Genomic DNA, 27,561 nt, shown 5'->3' with positions numbered 1-27,561 from the left:
AAATCTATTTGAATCAACCTGTTTTCAGAATTTCATGGTTTTGAAAAGATCAGTTAATAAGTACTTATTTCCGGGAACAGCATATCTATGTTCCTGCTTATCTTTAATTTGTGTTTACTTCAGACAGAAGCATACACGAACTTCATATATGTACATGTTTTTTTATGAACGTAACATTTATAAATGGCTCTGCACAATCACGACAGCGACTGTGTGGTATACTTGATATAGCGTTTATTACTTAAATCACGACGTGTGCATTTTATACACCTTAAAACAAAATAGCTATTTCGGCTATTTATAGATAAGTGTGTAATAGGATTGTCCTGTATAACGATACGCATAAGTGATCTCAGTGCTGCAAACATTATTAATAAATAAAGACTGAACAAAACTCAATAAATTTGAATCACTGTTTCGTATGACCTTGCTTCGTTAAAATATTGATTCAACACTGCACAATCAACTTGAATGAACACTTTCCTGTCATTTCATGACGACATAATTTCATGATTCTTTTTCGACCTCACTTACGGATACGCTCACATATAATAGATGCAGCACAATAAATAACCAATCAGACGGTAAGAAAGCCTTTAATTCGGACTATATTCTTCCGGAATAAGATAATATTCACCAATGAGAATCCCTTAACAGATTTATCCCATTAGAGGTTTCTCAACATCTTACGAACGAACGAAATTTGCCCTAACTTGACGTAACTCACCGAAACGAGAAAAGAGGGAGCATTAGTTTATTTGATAATAATTTAATTTTGAATGTAACGCGTCTTCTGATTGGCTGACAGTGTTTCGTCTATCAGCTCATATAGACATAATTTTGTCATGTGACCGTGACGTCATCAACGTTTTTTCATGATTTCTCCGGCTTAAAATCGAATTTAGAATTAAATTATAAGGAATGACTGTAACATTTTTTTCTGTCTATACGAAGTAACATACACAATGTGGTGCACACTTTAAAATAACTCGCTACGCGGGTTATTCAGTGTGCACCACATGTCAAGTTTATGTTATTTCTTCATAGACAGAAAAAATATTACAGTCATTCCTTAAATATTGGATTATCGGCTATGCTCTTCTTCCCTTTGAAATGTCTTTTACATAAACAATATATACATGCTGGATTTTTAAGACCATTTTGAGTCGTAGACATATTAAATATATTGACTTGATATATATAATATATGATATACAATATTTACGGTTCAATCACAGTTGAAAATCTAATTGATCAATAAATTACGGCGAAGAATATAAAACATTTAGACCAAGAAGAGCAATCTTTAATAAACATGACAACATCATTTCGAATTTTTTGATACATATATGTGAAAAAGGGTAAATATAGAACTTTGGAATGGAAGGGGATAGGAATCTTTATGAATCTTATCAAGGATCAAATCAATGGTAGAAGATCTTTCGCAAACAGGAGTCAACAAAAATCTAGGCGTGCACGCCTTAGTTTTTAAGGTTCATGTGGACCCTTCGTCTAAAATGGCTGCATTTTCACCTCAAAATTTACTCTGAGTACAGACAAACCTGTGCATCTGGAAAAGTTTTAAGGCATAGCATGCCCTAGATAACTAAAATTCAAATATATTTTATGTTTTAGAAAATTAAAAACTTAACCGGATTTTGCAGTGCACTTTTTTTCATTCCACCAGAAGGTGCCAAAATAAACAAAGTTGGGAAAGAGGTTTGAGAACTTCCCCACAGGTAATAATTGAAGTGAACTGTTTTGATTGACATGGACAATAGATGGACAATAGATACCCGACAGTAATTGGTGATTTAAACTGTGTACCTGAGTGGACCATATCAAGTGAAACTCAACTGTTTGTTAATTTTATCATCTTCTGCAGGGACGAAAAAAAGTGCACTGCTAAATCCAGTTAAGTTTTAAATTTTCTAAAACATACAATGCATTAGAAGTTTATTTATCTAGGGCATGCTATGCCTTAAAACTTTTCCAGATGCGCAGGTTTGTCTGTCCTCAGAGTAAATTTTGAGGTGAAAATGCATCCATTTTAGCCAAAGGGTCCACATGAACCTTAACGATACGTTCGTAGAGTTTCGTCCGTTCGTAAGATGTTGAGAAACCTCTTTTGTGACGTGCCCCGTCTGACTAATTAGACCGAGTCTCAAGTGACTCGGTAACAAAGTGTAGTAATCAGTCGAGGACCAGCTTAAAGTGATTGATGGAGTAAAGGAAAATAGTTCCGGAACGGAAACGATCACTGTACGGAGTTTGATATGTCGGAGTACATTCTATGGATTAGTAAAAACGAATTTGCAAATTTTTGTGAACTCGTGACAACGTACATTGTCTTACAAATTTTAAATTTGACTCCTTTTATCTTATATTACAATTTGCTTGAAATCGATTTTTACCAATTTTAAAATTTGTTATAACATTATTTACTGTCAGTATATCAAATCTTAAAATAACGAATTTTCAATTTGTAAATACTTATCCAGAATACTTTACGTTCATAATTAGTATATTTAGATTCGTAATGAAATATTTAGTAAATCTCTTTAAATAATTTTGTAACTTGCTATCATGAATTATAAAAGAATTCATAATTGGATTTTTATTAGGAGCGATTCGTTATTATAACAGATTTCATTCTTAATAGCTAAATTACTAAAGTATTTCGAAAGTTCAAAAGTTGAAATTGAAATGATAAATTATATTATTTGTTATAACGAACTGAGTAAACCGTCATTGAAATTTCAAGTGTAGAATATTCGTTATTATAGAATTTGTGTTATTTCGATTGCTAAAACTTGCTTTTACAGATCTGAATTTTATCATTATTACAATAGACAAAATTAGAAGAAAAAATCGGAAAATTCTGAATTACACTTAAAATTGAACTTTATGTTGAGCAATTCTAGTTCTATTTTTATACTAATATTATTTAGTGAAAACACTACCCAGTTAAATGTCAAACGTACAAATTCTATGAACTAAAATGGGCGCCCTTTAGTTCCTTTTTTGCAATTATTTTTATGTAATTATACCTAATAAAAAAGTATCGGATGGGAAACACTAATAGTACATGTCTCTATAATAATGATTGACATTGAAGTATGTCTTATGTCATATAACTAATCCCAGGATATGTTAGCTTCGGTTTTATTAAACAATCTGTCTAAGGTAATGACACTGAGCTGAAAACAACTTCTACATTGAATCAGATCTCCGATTCACCTTCTTGAACTTCAGAATCGATTCATCATGACTCCTTGTAATTCAGGAGTAACAGTGAATGTTATAATTAAAACTAAAGTGGTATTTAATCAAGAATTAAGCCCAGTAGGATCACATCTTCATTGATCCAGTGATTATTTACAGATACTAAGAATAATTGAAGCTTAATTAGATTTCTATAAACCAATTCCAAAGATTACAAATTTACTTTATTGTTATATAAGACGTGTTATTCTAGTGTCAGAAAACCTTTGAATTGTAAATAGTATGTTCACTGCTGTTAGATTTTACCACCCTCAGCGTTTATGCTTAAAATGAAAAACGAAAAACAAGTTAATTATACATGCATAAGTAAGTTGTAAAAACACGTTAGCAACGGCATTTGGTGAATAAGATATAAAATAAATCCGAAACCAGTATCTTCATCAAAGGAATGAAAACTGCACAAGTTTTCGGAAATAAATAATTAATTTGTAAAATAGAATCGTTAGGAGCTACACTTCGTGCATGTAAACTGTCAGGTGCGTATCAGTTTTCCAATTTAAGTTCGTTTATAGTCTACCACCCGTTAATTTATAGTTTTTGTTCGTTTAAACGAATCTGTTTTGTTAGTTTAAATAAACGATGCAGCGTTATATATCTTAGAAAAGAACCCTCCATATCGTTCGTTTAAACGTACGATCCACATAATATATGTGTCACAGATGACCAAATAAATGGTTCATTTGTCGTAGCCTCGTTAACTTAAACTTACGTTTTCTTTTTTATTGGACGAAGAAAAGTTAATTCGTTCGCACGATCTGTATGATTTTAGACGGTTTAAAGAGTTTTGATTGGTGGAACCATCGTTTGTTTATGTTATTTGAAGAGTGCATTGGTACAAAGATAAACGATTTGATTGGTCGGCCTATCGTTATTTAAACGATTTCACTGGTGTGCTAAGACGATATTGGATTAGATAAAGTATCGTTCATCATGTCATGTCTCCAATGTAAAAATACCTAGACTTTCTTTGACAAAACCCTGGCTCAACAATTTTCTGCTGTAGACACCGATGACATTTCACAAAGTCTGAGTAGCAGCTGTAAGCTATTGAATATCGTATGACTTCAAAAATGTACACTCCATTCGCGGGTGAAGTTGGTATATTGCTGCTGAGATGAGGAAAATTTATCAAAATTGAAATCGTCTCGTTTGTCATAGATTCTGGTACTGAGATGACCGCTGCAGCCACACTCAAATTGGAACTTGCACCTATCGTACAAAAAAAATCAGATATTTAAGGTTTTATGTCCCTCTGCAAAAAACCTCGAATAAGCCATTAAGACCCCCTGTCACTAGATAATTATCCACTGACTTAATTAGTACTACCTTCTCTCATTCAGTATCTTTTGCTATGAAGTCCGATATATTCAACACAGGTTTCTTGTAACATTCAGACTGTGGCATCAGTATATTCAGTGTCACAAAAACATATACAAAAGGAAAAGCTTTTATGTTAAAACAATATCAAACCGATCATCATTACATATCAAAATATAGAAAATCTATATTTAACTAGACGTTAAGCAAACACCAATCAATCATACTCCAAACCTTCAATATGGAAAGAAAAGTTAACTTTAATTAAACTGGAATTGTGCTGTATTAAAGACAATGTCAGGGTAAATATTCCGAACTTTGTTTTAAGTTGAGGTTAAATTTGTATTTTAATATGCTCATATTTTGGTCTTCTCATAAAGGTCGCTACTCTTTACTGATCTGATAGAATGGCAACATGCAAACATATTGAATGCAATAATAGATATTAATCATTTGAAGTGAGATACTCGAACCTTAAGTCCGTGCAAATTACTAATATTTTTTTATACATGTATGCACATATTAAAAATTAGACATCTATATATACATGTTCCGGACCATATCAGTATTTGGACCATACGCGTATAGTCATGACCATATGTGTATATACCCATATGGATTAAAACGTGTCCCATAAATTAAGAGTTTCTAAAAATGAAATTTTTACTTACTCAATCATATTGTAATCATTGTTACATGATTAATGAAATAAATTGAATTTTAGTTACAAGTAAGAATTATACTAAAATCATGTTTACATGGTCCTTAGTGATTTGTCCTTACAATTGTACGAAACGCAATGTATGGACTTATAGAAATAACTTCAAGAAATATCTAAATGAGCTGTTAAACAAGAAATCTACTGCTTAAACAACATCAATTTTGTTCATTGAAGCCTCTTTCTTTCCTTTTTTAAAAATTTAAAATTTAGTTTGGTGTTTTTATCAAATTGAAATTTCTTCCAATATTTCAAATTGTTTTTAGTTAATGTGTTCTTGATCCTATTTATACGATCTTACAATAACAGAAAATCGTACAAAAGGAGAAAAAACACAACAATTAAAAGAAAATAGTTGAGATTAGAAGGAGTTTTATTTCTGAAATAATAATTTAAAAACTAAGAAAAAAAAAAGGACCAGTCCCAAAACGCCTATGGTTTCACTTACTGACGAACAAGTCGACAAGACAAAGCGCTCTAAATTCATTCTAGCGAAAACAAGATAACAGATACACCAAGATTCAGACAATATGTAAAGATAAAGAATAAGTTAGAAACTCGTGCCGGTTTGGGTTCGGAGAATGAGCTGTGCTCTCTTGCGAAGGAAGTTAGAATTTATTTGAAAAATACCTATATGGTCTAAATACTCATATGGTCTGGTCCGTTAATAACCAAACGAGTATAATAGTCGTATGGTCCGGCCATTTTCGTATGGTCGGACCATATGGGTATATGCATATGGTCATGCCAAATAATCATATTGCCCAGAACATACACAGTCATACTTAATGTGTATTTCGACATAATGCATTTGAATATCCCTTCCACCTCTTTTTCGAATTGTCATTATCACTAAAATGTAACTTGTGGAATAAAATGGCTTTTCCTTCTGGTGTAGCTGTGTTCACACAAGGTAATCAATTGTGTAACTGATGTTCAGTATTAAGTCTTCGGTGAAAAGCTTATGTGAACTATTATAGACAAATAAGTACATGTATATGTGATATGTGATAAAATTACCAAGGACACAGTTGCCCACCTAATACCAAATCACGAGGAATTAATTAAATACTTGTTGCCGTATACGGCCTTCATAAATTAACAAAACCAATACCATTAAGTATGTCTGACCGTCTATTATATTCTTGTTTCGTAATGTGAAAACATAATTCATTATTTAATTAGTGTAGGACCGATATGAAATGTTCATGTCAGTAAAACGTCCATATATAGACAATCAAAACTTTCACAGCATCGAACTGGGACTAAAAACTTTCGTTTCTTGAATGTCAATTTAAATGCCGTTTTGACGAAACGCACACTAACATGTAGTTTTAGAAATATCAAGATGAATGTTTACCCATACGAACTGCACTATATGGCCGCCTATTTAGGATTCAAATTTATTACCGTCTATAGAATTCCCTGACTGAACCCCTAAGACCCTCTGACATTATTAAGATCAATCACGATTTAACTATATCATGATCAATTTGCTACAAGATATTATCAACTGACTTAATTAGTACTAACTGCTCTTATTCAGTATGTTATGACTTCGAAGCCCGGCAAATTCACCACGGATTACGTGTAACATACCGACTGTGGCGTCAATCGCGTTTTACTATGCATACATTTTTAAAAATCAACCTGACCATCATTACATCAATACTATACATGTAGAAAATCTTCATTTCCTTTATATAATGTGCATCAACTGAATATATATATTTTGTTATCACTTAACACTGGTGTAACCCCGTCACATATATAATGTGCCTGAACTGGACCATGTCTTGTTCGTTGTAGTTCGTCTAAAAGTTTGTTATTATGTCTGTTTTTTCTGATGAGTCTTTTATCAGTTGTTTATATGGTAAACTGTTCTGTGTAATATTTTTGACGATTCATGTTATTACTTTTTTGTGTAGTTTTTGATCTTTAGGTTTGAATTGAAAGTCGCATTTGATTTTATTAGCTTTGTCCTGTATATTGGAAAATGTCTGAGTAAATGTTTCAATAGCCTGTGATAGTTTTTAATTGAAGTAATTTGAATATGCGAACTTTTGGTTTCCTCAGAAAGATCCTTGGTTTATAAGCTCTGAATTTTTTTAATAAGATTTGGATTTTCAAATATTTTGGCATATCACTGGAGATGTAATATATCTTAAAAATTACTGTATAATTAATACTATATATATATGTATATGCTCGGAAACGGGCCCTTTAATTGGATTCAATAAATATTCTTATTTTTATTCTTATCGGAGAGATATTTATTGTCGAAATATCCATCTGGGGCAGAAACATTGGTACCGTTAATGTTGCTACAACAGATAGAATAACAACATGCGAACTCCTTGACTTCAATAAGTTCATTATGTATCATTGCACACTGATATTACCACAGGAAATAATAGTCTGAAATAATAAACGTTGTCCAACATAAAACTTACCATTTTTGAAAAAGAATTATATCCGTATACTACTGTTGCCTTTATTTATTTAAAAGACAGATGGCTCTAAATTACAAACAGTATGCTATCTTTCTAAATGTAATTATAACGTGGGTTGAAACACTTTCATGTTCATCTCTATGGTTAATTGTAACCCCAATAAAAATGAAATGAATAAATACAATTTGTTATTATAATTATTTCCCCGTTATCTCAGTCTCGCCCCTTTCCCCTGTTTTTTTTTGGTTTTGGTTTTTGTTTTTGTTTTTGTTTTTTTTCTGCTTTTTGATGTCACTTAGATTTAAGGTCATGAAGCACATAATAATAAAATGTTACTTCACTAAAACTTAGTTTATTTCTAAAGTTTTCAACAGTACATACTATACATAACGAATGTCTGCCTGTACCTTTTACATAATCAAACATTGTTATAGGTTGATTGAAACCCTCTTAAAAGAAAATCCAATTTTTACATTTTTCGGTGTTCGAAATATTTGTTTTGTAGGAAAATCAAATACAATTGACCTTGTACAAAGTATTATGTAATCCTTGTAGTTTAACGAAGAAATGTGTTTAATTTAACAGTTTATACTAGGCGATACAACCTTGTAAAATTTACTTTAGAAAAATGCTTCTGCGTCATATTTTGTTTTAACCGACAACAATTTGCTAACAATATGACAAAATGTCCATTCTAAATACGAAATGCTTTAAAAATCAGATTTGATAGATGCTTCATTCAAAAATCATATTTAATGCACGATTCTTTCAAAAATCATATTTAATACATACTACTTTCAAACATAAGTTTGAATACATGCTCATAAAACATCATTCAAAACATCAAAACATCAGATGTGATATCATCAGATTATTACATGGCATTTTTCATATCAGATGTATTATCAGCCCAAGGTTCAATATCCAGAACAAGAGCCGAAGGCTCGAGGGCTTATATTGACCGAGGGCTGATAATACATCTTATATGAAAAATGACAGTGTAATATATTTTTTTATCATGTACTTATAGAAAATAATTGTATAATTGTACCCCATGATAAAACTTATTTGTACATATATTTATTCATTAAATTTGAAGAATTGCCTTAGCCGTGTGATATGACTTTTGTTATCAACTGCTTCCGGTTTATATCAACTGCTTCCGTTTCATATCAACTGCTTCCGGTTTATATCAACTGCTTCCGTTTCATATCAACTGCTTTTGGTTATTATCGCATGCTTTTCTGTAACGTTATCGACGTGTTCGACGTCATTCGGCAAATTCCGGAAAATGTACCTCAATGGTACTAGTACGCTTTTTTTTAGTAAAACATAACAAAGTTGGAGAAAAAGAAAATATTAATAATCAGGAAAATATATTATTAAAAAATACAAAACAAATATTACAACAAATGCATTGTTTCAAAGTTTTAAAAAAAGTTTTGTCTGTATGTCTTCTGCTGAAGTATATGATAAAAAGAACATAACATGTCGTTTTTCATATCAGACCCCTTATCAACCCATGGTCAAAATCATCCCTCGAGCCTGTCGGCTCTCGGGTTGATAACATGACTTAGGGCTGATAAGGGGTCTAATATGAAAAAAGCCATGTTATAATCTATATATATTGATGATAAAAAACAAATCAACAAAACACTGTTTGGAACAGTCAACATTTGTAAAGTAACTTGCTAAATTATGCTGGAAACTTTGAAAAATGCATTTATTGTATCATTTGTTTTGCATTTTACACAATATATTTTCCTGTTTCCTAATATTTGTTTTGTATCCTACTTTGTTATGTTTTTCACTGAAAACGTACCATTGAGGTGTATTTTCCGGAATTTGCTGAGTAACGTCGGAATGCCATGTGTGCGATAACGTTACGGGAAGGCATGCGACAATAGCCGGAAGCAGTTGATAAATTTTTCATATCAGCCCGCTAAGCACCATTTCGGAAAATATGGAATTCACGTAAATTTAATGCTATTATCATACTGTAAAAAATATAAGTTATTTATTCTTAGTATATGAGAAATGTAAATATAAAATAAGAGTATATGGTATGATTGCCAAAGGGACATCTGTACAGCAGAAACCAAATGACGTAGTTGCTAGCAACTATAGGTGGATCCCTTCAAACATGGTCCATTAAAACGACATATCCGATACTTGCTCGTTTTCCAGATTTAATACATGCTACATTCAAACATCGCAAGTTGAGCCTTTTCTTTTCAAACATTAGAAGTTGAGACCTCTCCCTTCAAACATCTTCTCTATGATGAGTTTATTATTCAGACGGTTGCAAATTCTCCTTTCAAATATAACCTCTGCTTAATTCGTTAATGAAAAACTGCTAGTTCCTGTTTTCATTGACTGCAGACTATGGTACTTGTAATTTTAGCCGTGTGCATTAGAATCCTTTAAAAACTAAACAATGTAACATGACCTGTGCAGTAGAATGCCATTATCAAAGGAGTATGACCACGAAGGCATTAATTCGGCCCTTAATAGTAAACTTTTTAATAATATATATATAGATCTTAAATATGCAAATTTCTATATATCATTTTTCGGTCTTTTATATGAAAAAAAGGAGATGTGATAAGATTGCAAATGAGACAACTTTCCACCAAAGTTCAGATGAAGTGGATGTTAGCAATTATAGGCAACCGTACGGCCTTAAACAATTAGAAAAAACCCATACTGCATAGTCTGCTATAAAAGGCCCTGACATGAAATATATGATTGATTGATTGTTGGTTTCTTAACGTCTGAAAAATATGAAACAATTCAATTAAGAAAACTAACGGCCTAATTTATAACAAAACAGTTTATGAAAAACAAATATGACAGACATGAACCAGCGACAACCACTGAACTACAAGGTCCTGACTTGGGACAGGCACATACAGAATGTGGCGGGGTTAACCATGATTGAAGGAGCCAACTCTCCTCCTTACCTGGGACAGTGGTGTAACAGTACAACATAAGAACAAATATAAATATTAGTTGAAAAGGGCTTATCTCATCAAATCGATACAAAGAAGAAAAACATCTAACAAAAACACAGTTCGGACGTGGCAGGGTATTTGTTCACCCCTAAAAACAAATAAAAAGACACAAAGTACAGATCTGAGAGTAGTCGCAGTCACTGACAGATAGTTCAAAGCCAATAACAACTAGTACAAAAATTATGTATCTAAGACTAAAATTTCAATCAGTACACATCCAACATCAAATGGATTTAGGTAAAAGACGTCATTAACAGTCAGAGAAAAACATGACCTTGTGCAAAGCCAAAATATAGGTATCGACAGTACCGTGAATGTGATTATTTCTACGGAGTGTCTATTTGTCCGGCTAGCCTGCAAGAATAGTTCAAAATCTCTATTTTTCCGGCCATCCGTTTGAGCATGCGCAAATATTCAATATTAACAGCAGTGTCATGTGATGCGGAAATTGACCCGGATGAGGTGTCGGATTGCAAACGCGCGTATGCAATGGACGTTTGGAGAATTGATGATCGGAATATATATCTTATGATGTCTTAAAAAAAGTTAGAGATAATGTGATTGCTATAGAAACAAACTTCTATAGGGCAGACTTCAGTACAATAGCGTGTGCACGGAAACTGAGAGGAATAAAGCGTGAAATCAAACTCATTTTCTAAAAACATCAGTACCTTTACCTGTATCAATGGAGGCCTCAGAGATGGAGGCAATACGAATAAAAACAATTCACAGGAAAACGACTACAGCAAATATACATGGATTCATCATTTTTAAGTTCTACTACAACGGTGATATATGAACATGCTACGATATACCTAGACTAGGAATAGTATACCAGGGTTGGGGTTTAATCCCCCTTTTTGGTGGAAGAAGACTTCAAGTCTTCTGAAAGCCTTTACTGCCGACTGTAAAATCATTGAACCAGGCCGTATGCCGTATCCCTTTCTGTGCTTTACAATTTCATAACAACTTCCGTGGCATATCTTGACACCGATGTTTACACATGATCTAATCTGCATCATTTAATTTATTAGTTAGGCTTGAAAAACGATCACTATCGTTAGTGTTATAATTTCTCATGTTTTAATGTATTAATATCAACCCTTTTATTTATGTAAATTATTAGATTTCATCTCATCTTACATGAACGTTATTTATTTACTTGTAACCGGATGTCTTTAAAGTAGAGTTTGTAGTACGCATGCGTGAATTTGGTATCGGGTCGGTTCGCCCTGAGTTCGTCCCTATAGAGTACATTCACCCTGGGTTCCTTCTCCTTACATTTATCGTGGAAGTATTATATTGACTGCTTTTATCAAGGACGTTTTATACGTCCTTGCAATTATTAAAAAATAATAATATTATGGGTATTAAAGTTTAATAAACTTATTCGGATATTTATATGGTATAAATTCTCGAAATTCAGAACCACGTAGGTTACGTATCTGCGCATGTGCACATATGGGAAATTTAATTGTGCATCTGAAAGTTTCAAAATAATGATAAACAGAATTGTCATATATTCATACAATCCATCTTGAGTTAAAGTCAAGTATATACGTGGAGAGTACGACTTCAAATCAATGATGCTTGAAAAAATACACGGATTTAGTTGTTCAGTCTGCGTTCAGATCTTTAATACAATCAATTAAGTCATATTCCAGTTTTAGACAACATGTGTTTTTTAAAACGAAAGTTAGAATATTTAAGTATGTTATTGCGATAATAAAGAGTCAAGCGCACACGTGAATCTGCTGGTGTTTTACACATCAAACGATGCACCGTCTGTTGACAGAAATATCAATGTACAAACTAATGTCTGTTGACGGATTCCATTTCGAAAGTACGTAGTTTTCATGTCGGTCATTGTCGGAATGTCCCCAATGATTGCCTTTATTGCCTCAATACGTTTCAAAGTTTTAGAAGTGATAAAAACGGGATTTAACAACTGAATAGTCCAGCTCTTTACCGTTATTCGTCATTAAGGTACACACATTATCGAGGTTCGAGTACGGAACCAGTAATTCGTTGCTGTCAATAGTTTTATTTTCATGAAAAATTTCAGAAAAGGGCTTTGTGACTCCTGACGGAAAATGCCATTCCTACCCTCATACTTTTATGTAAAAATATTAGACGAAAAACAAATATGATATATATGGGTCAAGCACTTTAAATGAACGGGTTTGAAATGCTAAAAGAGTCAAGCGCACACGTGATTCTGTCGACTGACGGTGCATCGTTTGATGTGTAAAACACCAGCAGATTCACGTGTGCGCATGACTCTAAATTATCGCTATAACATAGCAAGGTCACCACCTGTCATGACCAGTCAATCCTTGGCCTGACACATATCTGCATTGTATATATTTAGAATTTTTAAATATATGTTTATAATGAAAAATCCTAGTTTAAGCAAAGTTGACTAAAATCTTGGTGGCCAGTTTTTTTTAAAGTTAACTATCTGCCTTTTACAGAAAACTTTCAAGTGAAACCAAATCAATTACTGGTTTAATTGCTTGGCGAAATTGCAAAGCATCAAGTTGACCATGCTGAGACGAATGTATGGAATTTAGTTATAGAAAATTTAATTTGAATCAACAGTATTTGCAGATTTTTATTTTAAGTATAGTGAGTTTTTGGTTGAGTTATGAGTATTATTATTTTTGGAAGAAAAAAATACGTCGAAAGCAATAATGGGACAAAGCAGGCTGGGTTGGTGGGGGCTGCTTTTATTTTAATTCAAGTTACCTTTTATGCATCTTTTTCCACCTCAGAGCAATCAGCTCTTTGATTATTTCATTATGTTTTATTTATTTTCTCAATACACATTTTTTTACTATCATAAACACAGCCTTTCTTTTGGGACAATTTAACATGTGCCTTCCCCTTTCTCTGATTTCTTTGTGTTGAAAAACAAGGCACATTTTGAATAAAAAATCTTGCAAAATTATTTGACGACTTCATTCAGTGGAACCAAACTTCAAGGAAATGATAAATTCAGGATCTTCTTTAGGAATCATACATGCCCATTGAAGCTATAAATCAGTGGATTCCTAACCTTGCAGGAAATTAATAGGAAGAATATTAAAAGAGGAGAGGCATTGTTGCCCCCTTTTCCCCTTAAAATGAAAAATAAATCACTATGAAGAAAATTTATTTGCATTTTTATTTGTTTTAGTGAATGGAAACTTTTTTGTACAATTAATAGCAACGTGACTTTAATTCAGAAGTGTATTTGTTGCATATCAATTGATGTTAATATTCTTCTTTTGGTCTCATTTGACAAGTTTTTTTTATATTAACGGGGAATCGGCTTGTTCCATAGAAGTCAGTAGAAAAATCAATCAAAGTTGGTACGTAAGGAGTTTATTCCCATGATAATTCTGTTTTAATTTTTTTCTTCATTATTACTATTTTCAATAATGTTTTATCTTGAGTTTATAATCAGTAACGTGCGCGCGGAGAATGTGCAACACATGAGTTATAGTTCCAATGTTTGCATTGAAGGAAATTATTTGCCACTACATTCTCAATTGGATGCTACAATAACTTCTTACCCAACGCATATTCATTATTCTTGGTCATGTATGGCCGGAATAATAGCATAACAGCAGAGAAAAGCTATTCTTCAGGATGACCGGACGAATAGACATTTTTTTCTATTCGTCCGGCTAGCCGGACGAATAGCCACTGCCTACATTATACGGAGTATCTATTCGTCCAGCCGGATGAATAGCCACTGCCTTATTTCTTTAACAATAATATTTAGTATGGTTTTAATTTACTGATAACAAAACCAATATCTATTCCAATAAAAACAATATTTAAAGATCTAATTAAGGGTTGAATTGGTAACCATTTAGAATAAGTTTATTTAAAGGATTGATAAGTTTACCGGGATCGTATCTAAATTTCCGGGATCGGTAAACAACATCACGGTAAAGGTACAGCCAAACTTTCAAACTAAAATCTTTGTATCTATGAAAGAATTTAGTAAGGGTTGTTCGTTTTAGGAATTTTGACAGCTTCCAATGAATGATATTTCATAAGTTTTTAACCAGATTGTCGGTTTTTATTCATAAATGATTTATAATTTCTATTTGACAAACTATTGGCTACACACTCCAACACAAATAAATCGATGTATATGGGCACATACTCATCATAACAAAATGTCATGGTTGTCCTTGCATATGGCATATGTCGTTTGAAGAAAAAGTGATGTTATTTAGCAAAACAAAATATGGTAAAAATTAGGATTTTCATCGGAGTGCACATAATAAGTGTTATAATGTGTCAGAGCCTGTTGGTTTTATATTTGTCAAGATATGTTTACATATTTTGTCTTTAAATGTTTAATATATTACTGGAATCAAATTTCACTGAATCTAGGGCCAATATCTTCCCTTCTTGAATTGTCTACTTTGTCCACAAACCTCAAGAAAGAACGAAAACAGCCACGATATTTTTTATAATTCGTTTTTAAAGTGTAAACTGGCAAATCAATTCGATAAAGTTATTAAGATTAAAACAAAAGATCAATACGACAACTGTTTGTTTGCATTATTAATACTTTTATCATAAAAAACAGGAATAGGGTTAATCTATCATACTTTGTTAAGGTTGTACTGATTAAATATAGCTGATTCAAAAACCACTCCTCTTATCGAGAAATACTTAATATTCATAGATGTTTTTGAAATGGACATGAATGTGAATTTTTCATTCCAGTATGCGATTTTTGTTTATGAAACTTAACATGCACTGTCTATTCTAAAAAAAAAAACGCAGCCGCAGTTTTCTGCACCTGATATCAATCTTGCTTAGTGTATTCATATATGTTTTTGGTAAGATTTGGAATTAAGTTTGTTTACCAAATTTCTATATAGTTGTACACAATCACCGGAGTGGTTAAACAAACTCAAATCTGAAAACACGAACAGCCTTTTCTGGAAGATATGGTAGTCTGTTTGAAATACAGAGTGTATTTGTTCAATCGAAATTCGTTTGTACGCATGCCTGTATATTTAGTATTGCTAAGCGTTTTTAACTTCTGTTCATTATTGCAATGAAGAAGTTTTATTGCATTTGAAACGGCTATAACTTTTTTTTATTGCAATTGGATTATACCAGTTAGGGCTAATGTCAATTACTGAATTTATATTTTCAGCGCAGTTATGAAACTTTAATCAATAATATATATATATATATATATATATAACAATGCTTTGATTATAAGAAGACATCTGTTGTTTATGGACACTTGAATGATGTATATTTTTTTTATCAGATTTAACTTAATGTTTCATCGATATGGTATCCGGTAACTCGCCATGTTAATTGTTTTGTAAATAGTGATAGGATTGGAAGACCGATGATATGGCAGTTTATTTTGTGGATACATTGTTTACGTAAAATCATTTTTCTATCTTTTAATATTTCAAAATGGCGGGGTCATTAGTTAATGAATTAGTGGGACAGGTTCTTCAGCTTTATAGCATAGCGGAAGAAAAGATCATTTATATTTCTATCGCTGTTTTAGGAGAGATCTCACTCTCCCTACCATTCTTTTTCTAATTGTAAACTACATTTACATTTACAAAGCATTGTCTTAATTTTGTTTCTTCATTACAGACTATTTGTCTTAGGTGTATTTCAGTTTCAATCTATATAATAATAATAAATAGTACTTCCTGACAAAGAAACACGACTTGAGACAGTTTTCTCTCACCTAATGATTCAACATCATTGATTACATTATAAAAAGGTTACTCTTCAAATCAATAAATCAACAACAGATTGTGATTAAAAAGAATTGCTGTTACAAAAGGAGGGGGTATGATAAGAGCAAAACTTTTGACTTATTTAGTTAATTTCATCAAGCCTTTCAGCATTGAGTGAGTTTATTGATAAAATAATAAGGCTGACATAATGTGAACGCTTTAGGGCAGACAAGTCACTTAAGTTTGACTATGCTATATTTGACCAAAGAATGTCATTTTACTTTTAGTTTTTGTCAAAATACGGAATGAGTAAAGGTCTAAAAAGATATTTTATTCACAATAACATCTTTGTATAACAACACTAAAATCTTTGTATAACAACAATAAAATCGTTGTATGACAAATCTTGATGCAAAACATCTTATTGTATAAGGCCTCGGCTCATTTCTTAATATATAGTGAACAACAGCAGTTCGGCTTAAAGATTGCCAACTAAAAGAACACACACCAGTTACTGTAGTAAACAATAGAATTACGGCTGAAAGATTGCCAACTAAAAGAACAAACACCAGTTACTGTAGTGAACAACAGAAGAACGCCTGTATTGAATGAACGAATACGTGTAATGTATTTAACAACAGGAGAACGGCTTAAGAGGATAGCGAGTTCAGAGAACGAACGAACTTGTGTTACTTTAGTGAACAGAAGAGGCACAGCTATAGGATAGCCAATAAAAAGGGCTCAAGTAGGATATAGGGACAAATAGTCCCGGTTAAAAATATATTCATACGCTCAAAAAATAGAAAATCATACGCGCAAAGTTATTTTGAAATCTTACTAAATGTTTTCAAATAACGTTGAAGTTGTTCTAGTAGTGAGGTCGGCAGTCGGCAGTCGGCACTTCAATGTATATTTAATAATAAGGTAGGCAGTCGGCAGTCGGCAGTCTGCACTTATAAGTGAGTAAATGTTCCCTATAAAGTAAGGTCGGCAGGTCGGCAGTCGGCAATTATTAGTGAGTATATGTTTACTAAAAATTAAGGTCGGCAGGTCGGCAGTCGGCACTTACTAGTAAATGTTTACTAAAATACTAAGGTCGGCAGGTCGGCAGTCGGCACTTATTGGTAAATGTTTACTATAAAATAGTAAGGTCGGCAGGTCGGCAGTCGGCACTTATTGGTAAATGTTTACTATAAAATAGTAAGGACGGCAGGTCGGCAGTCGGCACTTATTCGTCTATGTATGCTTAAAAGTAAGGTCGGCAGTTGGCACTTATTCATCTATGTTTGCTAACAAGTAATGTCGGCAGGTCGGCAGTCGTCACTTATTCATCTATGTATGCTTAAAAGTAAGGTCGGCAGGTCGGCAGTCGGCACTTATTCATCTATGTATATATATATAATGTAGTACACTACTATTTTATAAATGCCGACTTCATTTGTAGACAATACATATTTTCTAAAAGTGCCGACCTGCCGACCTGCCGACCACTAAACATAAAGGTATTACTATGTCATAAAAACATATTTTCCAAATTTTTAATAAGTGCCGACCTGCCGACCATTAAATATAAATAGTGTATATTAATATTTAATAGGTGCCGACCTGCCGACCTGCCGACCAATATATATAACACAAAGTTTTACACAGTCATAAAAAAGATCCAACATGTCGTCCTACTTTAATGAACTATTTAATCATAATTCATACCGATTTACTCAGTAATACCGATTTACTCATTAAATATTCCTTCCGCTGGAACTATGTACCCTCCTTATATACTACTTGAACAAACATAGGTTGTTCTGATATTGTGTCAATGTTTTATCGGCTTCATCCCACATTTTCTTTTTTTTATAGAATTAGATAAATTCGTTTCTCTAACTGCTTAATAAAAGAATACTTTATATATAATCAAGTGAAATCAAAAATGTTTCCCGAGATAACTTTGTTTTTTATCTTGGCACCATTTTCTGTTCTGTTTTGAATAAATGTCGTTCTTTACACTCTTTCTGTTAAGAAAAACAACGTCTAATGATGATCCATCAAATTATCTAAAATGAAAGATAAATAGGATTCTTTTATTTTTTGTTTGCAGTTGAAGACAAATCTAACTTCTATAATTTATTTTCTTTATAACAAATAAGATTAGTTATGTTATAATGAAAGATAAAAGTGATAAATTATCTAATCTCTTATTGAAGCAGAATATATATTGTAGTAGTAAATTTTTCAGTAAGAGCTAATTCCAAAGTTTCTAGTCAAACTGAAGCTATCAATTAAGGCATTATATATCAGTTAATTTCTAGTATTGAATAATATATCTAATTCAATAGTAGGCCACTTTTTTGTTCTTCAGTAGAAATAGTCGTAGCCTTTAAAACCATACAATCTTTTTATCCCTATATTTAAACGTTTGGAATTACCGATAACTCAACAGTTTACTGGAAAATATGATTAGCTGAACTTCTGCTGTCATGCATTATAAACCGTCGTCTGTTTTGATCTTAGGAATAAATCAATACACAGCCATTTCCGGTCAAAATAGTGACGTTAAACCCTATGACTCATGTAAGTTGATTTTAATCGCTTTCTGCAATTAAGATAACTCTTGTAATAACTCTTTGTTTTGAGGATATAAAAATAAGAGGATTCGGTATGATTGCCAATGAGACAACACTCCACCAAAGACCCGATGAAATAGAAGTTAACAACTATAGGTTACCGTACGGCCTTCAACAATGAGCAAAACACATACCGCATAGCAAGCTATAAAAGGCTCCGAAATTACAAACTTAAACCAATTTTAATAAGAAAACTAATGGCCTGATTTATGAACAAAACAAAAAGACGAAAAACAAATACGAAGTCCATGTGTAACTTTAGGTAAAGTACAACCCGGTTACCTCGGTGGCTATACGAAGTCCATGTGTAACTTTAGGTAAAGTACTACCCGGTTGCCTCGGTGGCTATACGAAGTCCATGTGTAACTTTAGGTAAAGTACTACCCGGTTACCTCGGTGGCTATACGAAGTCCATGTGTAACTTTAGGTAAAGTACTACCCGGTTGCCTCGGTGGCTATACGAAGTCCATGTGTAACTTTAGGTAAAGTACTACCCGGTTGCCTCGGTGGCTCTACGAAGTCCATGTGTAACTTTAGGTAAAGTACTACCCGGTTGCCTCGGTGGCTATACGAAGTCCATGTGTAACTTTAGGTAAAGTACTACCCGGTTGCCTCGGTGGCTATACGAAGTCCCTGTGTAACTTTAGGCAAAGTACTACCCGGTTGCCTCGGTGGCTGAGTGGTATGCATAGTTTATCTACAGTGATAAAAAGCCTGTAAACTCTTAAATTGTGCGTTCGAACCCCGTTATGCTTCGGTCTTAAATGACAAGGATTGCTAGTTTTCCTGACGAAGGTCGGTGGTTCTCTCCGGACATTCCGGTTTCCTTCGCCAATAAAAGGTTGCCGCCATGGTAAAGCCAAGGTTGCTAAAAAAGACGTTAGACACCAAACAACCAACAAACAAACAATAAAATACTGCCCCTAGCTAACATACATTTGCTTTACATTAACAGTCGTCCACATTTTTCTTGCTTCATCCCGGTTGACCCATTTCGAATTACAAATATACCTAATTGATTTATTATGTTCTCGTTCTGAATATCATGTAATATTTTCCACTAGACTTATGATATAGGAAGCAACTATCAACAGTTAGTAGTAGCTTGATAGGTAGGTCTCATTAAAAGATCAGCATTTTATTTTAAAATTCACCTCTGAACCTATTTATTCGATATTCCAGTCCAATTGGTTAATTTGGTACATGTATTTTATAAATTTATTTCACTTAAGTTTCCAAGTCTTTTGACATATAAAGACCTATCTGATGAACACAGTTAGGACAATAAGGTAAACGTACCATTACATTTCTGGTAAAAGTTTTGGTATTTATTCTTGAATCTTCAAGATTAAGTTCAGCAGACCAAAAGTGAAGTTTCTTAGTAGTACAACATTCTACTTGAGTAATCAGCTTCTGTTAATGAATGCAAATAGATATGCAAGTAAGGTTCTATTGCGTTAAAGAAGAATTATTTACGGTTAGTATACGAAATTGATTTTAAGGTTTGCAAATCCTATTGACGACAGGCTTAAAAAAGTGTATACAAAATGAATATTTTTGAGTGTTATATTTGTTAATGTTTTGTAATATTTGGATGGGTCAAATTCTGTCTGACCTGAAAATCGGTTAAATATAAATATTTCAATGTATAAGCTTGTAACGATTAGTGGACAAGCTGTGCTTCATTACTAAGTATTTATCACTCGTTTATTTCTGTATAAAATATATAGTGTACAAAATCAATTTTCCATACATACACTTAATTATGGTCAATATAAATTTCTATTGTAAACGGACTCAAATATTTTTTCCACCAAGATTGATTGATTGATTGGTATTTTAACGCCACATTCAGCACTATCATGTTATTTCCTGGCGGTCAGTTTTTATTGGTGGAGGAAACCGGAGTGCCCGGAGAGAACCACCGACCTTCGTCAGGAAAACTGACATTCCTAGTCAATTAAGATTGGAGTCGAACGTACCTACCACGTGCGAGATTTAAACTCACAACCTCAGCATAGTCCTTATTAGATGTATACTATTTTCTTGTCTTGACATATGCACTTGTCTATTGTCGACCTCTAAATATTTTTTTTGTCGTTGACGAATATTCCACATATCCTTTATTTATATCTAATGTATATTTTGTTTTGTATTGGCCTGCGATATTTTATTGAAGTTTTTTTTTTCTATTTGATGGAGACAATGTTTAATATAAGCCAGTTTATTTGTAAAATAAATTGTGACTGTAAATATTGACAGAATTGACATAACAGTGAAATTTGTTGATATCTGTTGGAAAAATATTTGTTGTCCTTAGATTTGGCTTGAATTTGTAAAAAAATATGTTTTCCTTCGTGATAAAGAATCTATTGTCATGTTTGCCTCAATACTAAATGTTTTCTTTGGGCTGTGACATATTAGTAACGTGCTTTCTATGGACCAAGGAGTTTTATCACAATGTTCGACTCTTTCTGTGTTACACGGTGTGTTTGTCCAGATGTGCAATGTATATTGTGAACGAAGGTGTGTTATCTGAGTTTTCAATGCTTTCTGTTGATGTTTTTTTTTTGTTGTTTAAGCGTTCAAAGGCTGTTTGTGTGGCAGTCCGACATAAATAAAGCAACCGCAGCATATATACACCTTTTTCTTGCATATACAGCAGGTATTATCCAAATAATTAGTCACCTAACTGCACGTTCCACAAACAAACATCATAAAACATCAATAATAAGAGTTATAAAAAACAGAATAAATAGTGACAGAAAGAGGTGATTATGTGTCTTGTTTTTACAGTTTGTGTTTTTGAAATATTTTCGTAATTTATATCTACATTGCACGAACAGTCAGATTGATAATCTCGACATGAAGTTCCTACAGTTTAATGTTCTGTTTTACTCTGTCTAATGTGGAATTGAATTTGCTTTCATGATATGATTAAATTAATAATGCTTTCAAAAATAAATTTCAATATCACTAATCGAAAACTTTCTCGAGATTATGCATGTCTAACATCATGATGACGCAAACTGCTTGCTTCGAATTTTTTACATTGCTGTTTCATCTTCGTATACTCCTCACCTTTAATTTTAAAAAATGGCAAAACAAAAGACTTCGTATGGTTTATTTTATGAATGATATAACCATAATAAAAGATGGATTTGAAATACTTTTTATATTAAATCCTTGACGTTAAACTCTACCTTACTAATACATGCCTATATCTAAAAATAATTTACAATCTTATCATGACATTTTTATTCCGATCGTTAAGGTGTTTTTACCTATTATGTCTTTGTTTTGCTCACATATTGCTGTCAATATAATTAAATTCTATGCGACTGTCATACAAGTGAGAGGTTTAGCTAGCTATAAAACCAGGTTTAAGCCACCATTTTCTACATAAGGAATTGTCTGTACCAAGTCCAGAATATGACAGTTATTTTCCATTCGTTTGATGGGTTTGAGGTTTAGATTTTGCCATCTATTAAGGGACTTTCCGTATTGAATTTCCTTTTTTTTGTTATTTAACTTTTTATAAATGAGCACATTATTTTCATTGATATCTGAGACGTCAGTGCAACAGTTACTGCGTGTATATCTAACAGAGAAATATGTAATTCACAGATAGTGACTATGGAACATTACCATCGTTAAATATATTGACAATAGTAAAGGAAAAGATTAAATTAGGGATTGTAAAATGATTACCACTAAAAATCTTCAAACGCGAGAACGAACGTTTGATGTACCAAGAGAGAGTTAATGTGCATTATCATTGGTATTTGAAGATGAAACATTTTGATTTCTAGGATCAATACGCTATGAACAAGGAACATTATGTATACATAACTGTGCCGTATAACGGAAGTTCATTTAAGTCTGTATGTATTTTGAATTAGTCAAACTTCATCTGAATATCAAATATTAATTAAAATTAATTTATAAGTGTACTATTCTGAATTCAAGAGGTACTTTCAATTAACAATCTTAGAAGTAGTCTATAAATGTTTAGAATTCACGTTTAAAGAGCACACATGCAAAATCGAACGGTATTTGTTAGATTAAATTGAGAATGGAAATGGGGAATGTTTTTCTGCTTTGTATCAATATGATGAGTTAATCCCTTTTTAACTGTTGTTTGTTCTTATGTTGTACTGTTACACCACTGTTCCAAGTTAGGGGGACGGTTGGCAACTTCAAACCTGTATAACCCTGCCACATTCTTGCCTGTCCCAAGTCAGGAGCCTGTAGTTCAGTGGTTGTCGTTTGTTCATGTCTGACATATTTTTTTTTCGTAAATCGTTTTGTAATAAACTTGGTTGTTAGTTTTCTCAATTGGATTGTTTCATAATTTTTTTTATGTCGGGGCAGTTTTATAGCCGACTATACGGTTTGGGTTTTTTCATTGTTGATTGCTAACATCCACTTCACATTTAAACTTTGGTGGATAGTTGTCGCAGTGGCAATCATACCAATTCTCTTTATTTTCGTAACTCAAATTTCAAAGAGGTAAGAAACAAAAACGAAGCCGGTGGTCCTTATAATCCGGAACATGGAGGCTTCTGCTTCCTTATTTGTAGTCATTAGATATAAGAAGATGTGGTATGAGTGCCAATGAGACAACTCTCCATCCAAGTAAAAATTTATAAAAGTAAACCATTATAGGTCACAGTACGGTCTTCAACACGGAGCCCTGGCTCATACCGAACAGTAAGCTATAAAGGGACCCAAAAAATTACTAGTGTAAAACCATTCAAACGGGAAAACCAACGGACTAATCTATATAAAAAACGAGAAACGAGAAACACTACTTACATTGTCCATACTCTAAATTATATGTGATTAAATGTTGTTATCTAAAAGCTTTTCACATAAAGATGACCTTTGCAACATATTGAAACATTTTGAAAAGATAGTGAAACCTTAATTTTTTATTGTTTATCAAAATTGATTGTATTTACTAATTTATCTATTTTCATGAAGAATAGATGTATTTCGTACTTCTATTATCTCTTCAGTATGTTTGTTTCAATTACTGTCGGTATGAATTAAGGTTATCGTTAGATGCAGTGTCGGGTAATAAACTAATACCAACTATTTGTAATGACCATGTCAATGCGGGAAGTCTTTATTGCTTACACACTGACCAGAAGCAAATTAATTATCTGAATATGAGTGAAGCTGACAACCAGAAGTCAAGGTTAAGGTCATGTTCGTTTCAACTTCCGGTCGGTATCAATGAATGACAATTTGTTTTAGTTTGTGTGAATGGTTATGTCAGAGCCAGTAGCCTTAAGAGTTTTTCATAACAGTCAACATTTATAAAAAGAGAAGCAGAATTAAAAAAAAAAACAGTACAGAATTCAATAACGTGATTTGATCCTGTCCATATATGTCAAAATAACGTGATTCGATCCTGTCCATATACATGTATGCCAATAAAAGATTAGGTGCTGCATTTATATCTTGTGTTTCCTAAAATCAGAAAACAGAAACAAATGTGCATTTAGTATTTTGAAGCCTGGACAATATAGACGAAGGCTTGTGGTATTGATAAATAAGACGTTTATGTAAAAGTAATATGTATATAAACCGGTCCCTTCGAAGAGGTATCAAAAGTGGTTTTGAATAGTGTAAGAATTCAACAGTTAAAGTACGTCCAATTTTATGTTGTCAGATGATCTTATGCGCTAATTATTGATGTGACTTTAAACTTTCATAACATGTTCTTACATAGCTTTTGGGCCCTAAACTGGATTTGAACCATCGTCACATTAGCCATCCCTTCTTTCTAGTCTATATTTAAAACTTGAAATTAGTGATATAAGAACCCTAAACAAAAATCAAATTTGAAACCTGAATTGGTTGAAAAAAAGTGTCTTGCTCTCTTTCCTTGAAAGAATCCTTACCATTGTTCTTTGGGGCGTTATTAGGTGACCTTTCGCAAGGCAACATTTCAATAACTACTCGGAATACTGTATGTATGTTTGAAGTGGCAATCTGTATTTCCAGTCCATCTTCCCCACACTTTACAGAACAGCACTTACACTATTCATAAACTAACACAGCAAAGAAGAACGCGATGACCCCTAATGCAGGTCTTCTTCGTTAGACTTTTTTTTTAATTTTCATAATTACAAAAAAGTTAGCTAGAGTCATGAGATTTTGTGTCATTATGATCCCTCATTGAAACTTGTTCATTTGAAAGGTAATTGTTCTTACCACCTTAGTATCACCATTTAAAAGAAAAAGAGGAATATGTTATTAAATAGATTACATGCCTTTGTATTTCTTGAATTTTTTTTCTGGTTGTTTGAAAAGGTAAAAAAAAGAAGAGAAAAACCACTAAGAAAATCTGCAAAAAATCTTTCAAAGAAAGGCAGACTTTAAGGCAAAATTCAGGAATTGAAGCAAACCATCCATAGACAACATGCAATAGTATAACACAATTAAATCTTATATATATATACTGTGGATTCATTTATTTTCGTGGGTATCAATTTTCGTGGATTGAGGAACACTTGCATTTTCGTGGATATTTGATTTCGTGGTTTTGCCAATCTCTGCATACAAAGCCAAATTAACATTTGTAATTCATTGAACATTTGAATTCGTGGTTCACCTGTACCCACGAAACCCACGAAAATTGGTATCCAACGAATAATAATGAATCCACAGTATATGAAGAAACTTGATTCTGTTTTATATTTTCAGGAGATCTATATTGTAATACTACATCGGACTTCCTCGGCTGTTGGAATTTTACGAAAGCGGGGACAGTAATGATTAAACAATGCCCTTCTCTTCCAGGCTTTAACACAAAAGGTACAGAAAAATAAAGTTATTTGTCATACAATGATACAAGGATACTTGTTTAACAGTAGATGCACAACAGACGATAAATGTGATTTAACAAATCTGCTTTCCTGACAGTCATAGGATATTTCATATACACAATTATTTACGTCTATAGTATTTATGAAATTGAATTAGAATTAGGAAAGTGCTGTTAATGTTTGTTATTGCTTGTTCGTGACCCTACTCGATGAATTGTGTGTGATTGTTTTTTTTATACGTTATATGCTATTTTTCTAGGTCCTTTTTACTCTTCCGTCGGGTTGTTGTCTCTTTGACACATTCTCCATTTCCATTCTCAATTTTATTTGAGCGTTCCTGATGAAGGTAATTCCTGAAAAGCGCTTCGGACGCATGGAATTTATAAGGTGTTGTTTTATTTCCTTTTTTTTTTATTTACAGAAATAGCACATAAAAATTGTTCAGAAAATGGTACATGGGAACGTGCTAACTATATGGAATGTCGAATGACCAAAGAAATAGAGGAGGTTTGTCTCAATACTAATACATGTAATTATATGGAATGTCGAATGACCAAAGAAAGAGAGGAGGTTTGTCTCAATAGTAATACATGTAGTTAAATGGAATGTTGAATGATCAGAGAAATAGAGAAGGTTTGTCTCAATACTAATACATGTTATTATATGGAATGTCGAACGACCTGAGAAATAGAGGAGGTTTGTCTGAATACTAATACATGTAATTATATGGAATGTCGAATGACCAAAGAAAGAGAGGAGGTTTGTCTCAGTACTAATACATGTAATTATATGGAATGTCGAATGACCAAAGAAATAGAGGAGGTTTGTCTCAATACTAATACATGTAATTATATGGAATGTCGAATGACCAAAGAACGAGAGGAGGTTTGTCTCAATAGTAATACATGTAGTTAAATGGAATGTTGAATGATCAGAGAAATAGAGGAGGTTTGTCTCGATACTAATACATGTAATTATATGGGATATCGAACGACCAGAGAAATAGGTTTGTGTCGAATAACAAGAGAAATAGAGAAGGTTTGTCTCAATACTAATACATGTTATTATATGGAATGTCGAACGACCTGAGAAATAGAGAAGGTTTGTCTGAATACTAATACATGTAATTATATGGAATGTCGAATGACCAAAGAAAGAGAGGAGGTTTGTCTCAGTACTAATACATGTAATTATATGGAATGTCGAATGACCAAAGATAGAGAGGAGGTTTGTCTCAATACTAATACATGTAATTATATGGAATGTCGATCGACCAGAAAAATGTAGGAGGTTTGTCTCAATACTAATACCCGTAATTATATGAAATGTCGAATGACCAAAGAAGTAGAGGAGATTTGTCTCAATACTAATACATGTAATTATATGGAATGTTGAATGACCAGAGAAATAGAGGCAGTTTGTCTCAATACTAATACATGTAATTACTCGCTTACTTAGGAATGATTTTCGTTCGATTTTAGGAATGAAATTTCAGACAATCTGTTACTATATTATCAAATTGTTATCAAAGTTTAACATTAAATAATACAATAATTATTTTATTAGATATCTATCGTTGTATAGCTTA

At 32.7% G+C, this 27,561-nt stretch overlaps 1 protein-coding gene across 1 annotated transcript in view; it reads left to right on the top strand.

Moving 5' to 3' along the window:
• LOC127731039 (calcitonin receptor-like) overlaps nucleotides 1–27,561 on the top strand; it is an 82,443-nt gene that overhangs the window by 28,597 nt on the left and 26,285 nt on the right. Inside the window, exons 3-4 of the mRNA XM_052239812.1 lie at nucleotides 25,852–25,962; nucleotides 26,395–26,480. Coding sequence (XP_052095772.1) covers nucleotides 25,852–25,962; nucleotides 26,395–26,480 — 197 coding nt within the window. The remainder of the gene's footprint in view (nucleotides 1–25,851; nucleotides 25,963–26,394; nucleotides 26,481–27,561) is intronic.

Source organism: Mytilus californianus, unplaced genomic scaffold, assembly GCF_021869535.1.
Source record: "Mytilus californianus isolate M0D057914Y unplaced genomic scaffold, xbMytCali1.0.p SCAF_2, whole genome shotgun sequence".
NCBI classification, from domain to species: Eukaryota; Metazoa; Mollusca; class Bivalvia; order Mytilida; family Mytilidae; genus Mytilus; species Mytilus californianus.
The sequence above is the reverse complement of the archived record's forward strand: the minus strand, read 5'-3'. Positions and strand labels throughout refer to the sequence as shown.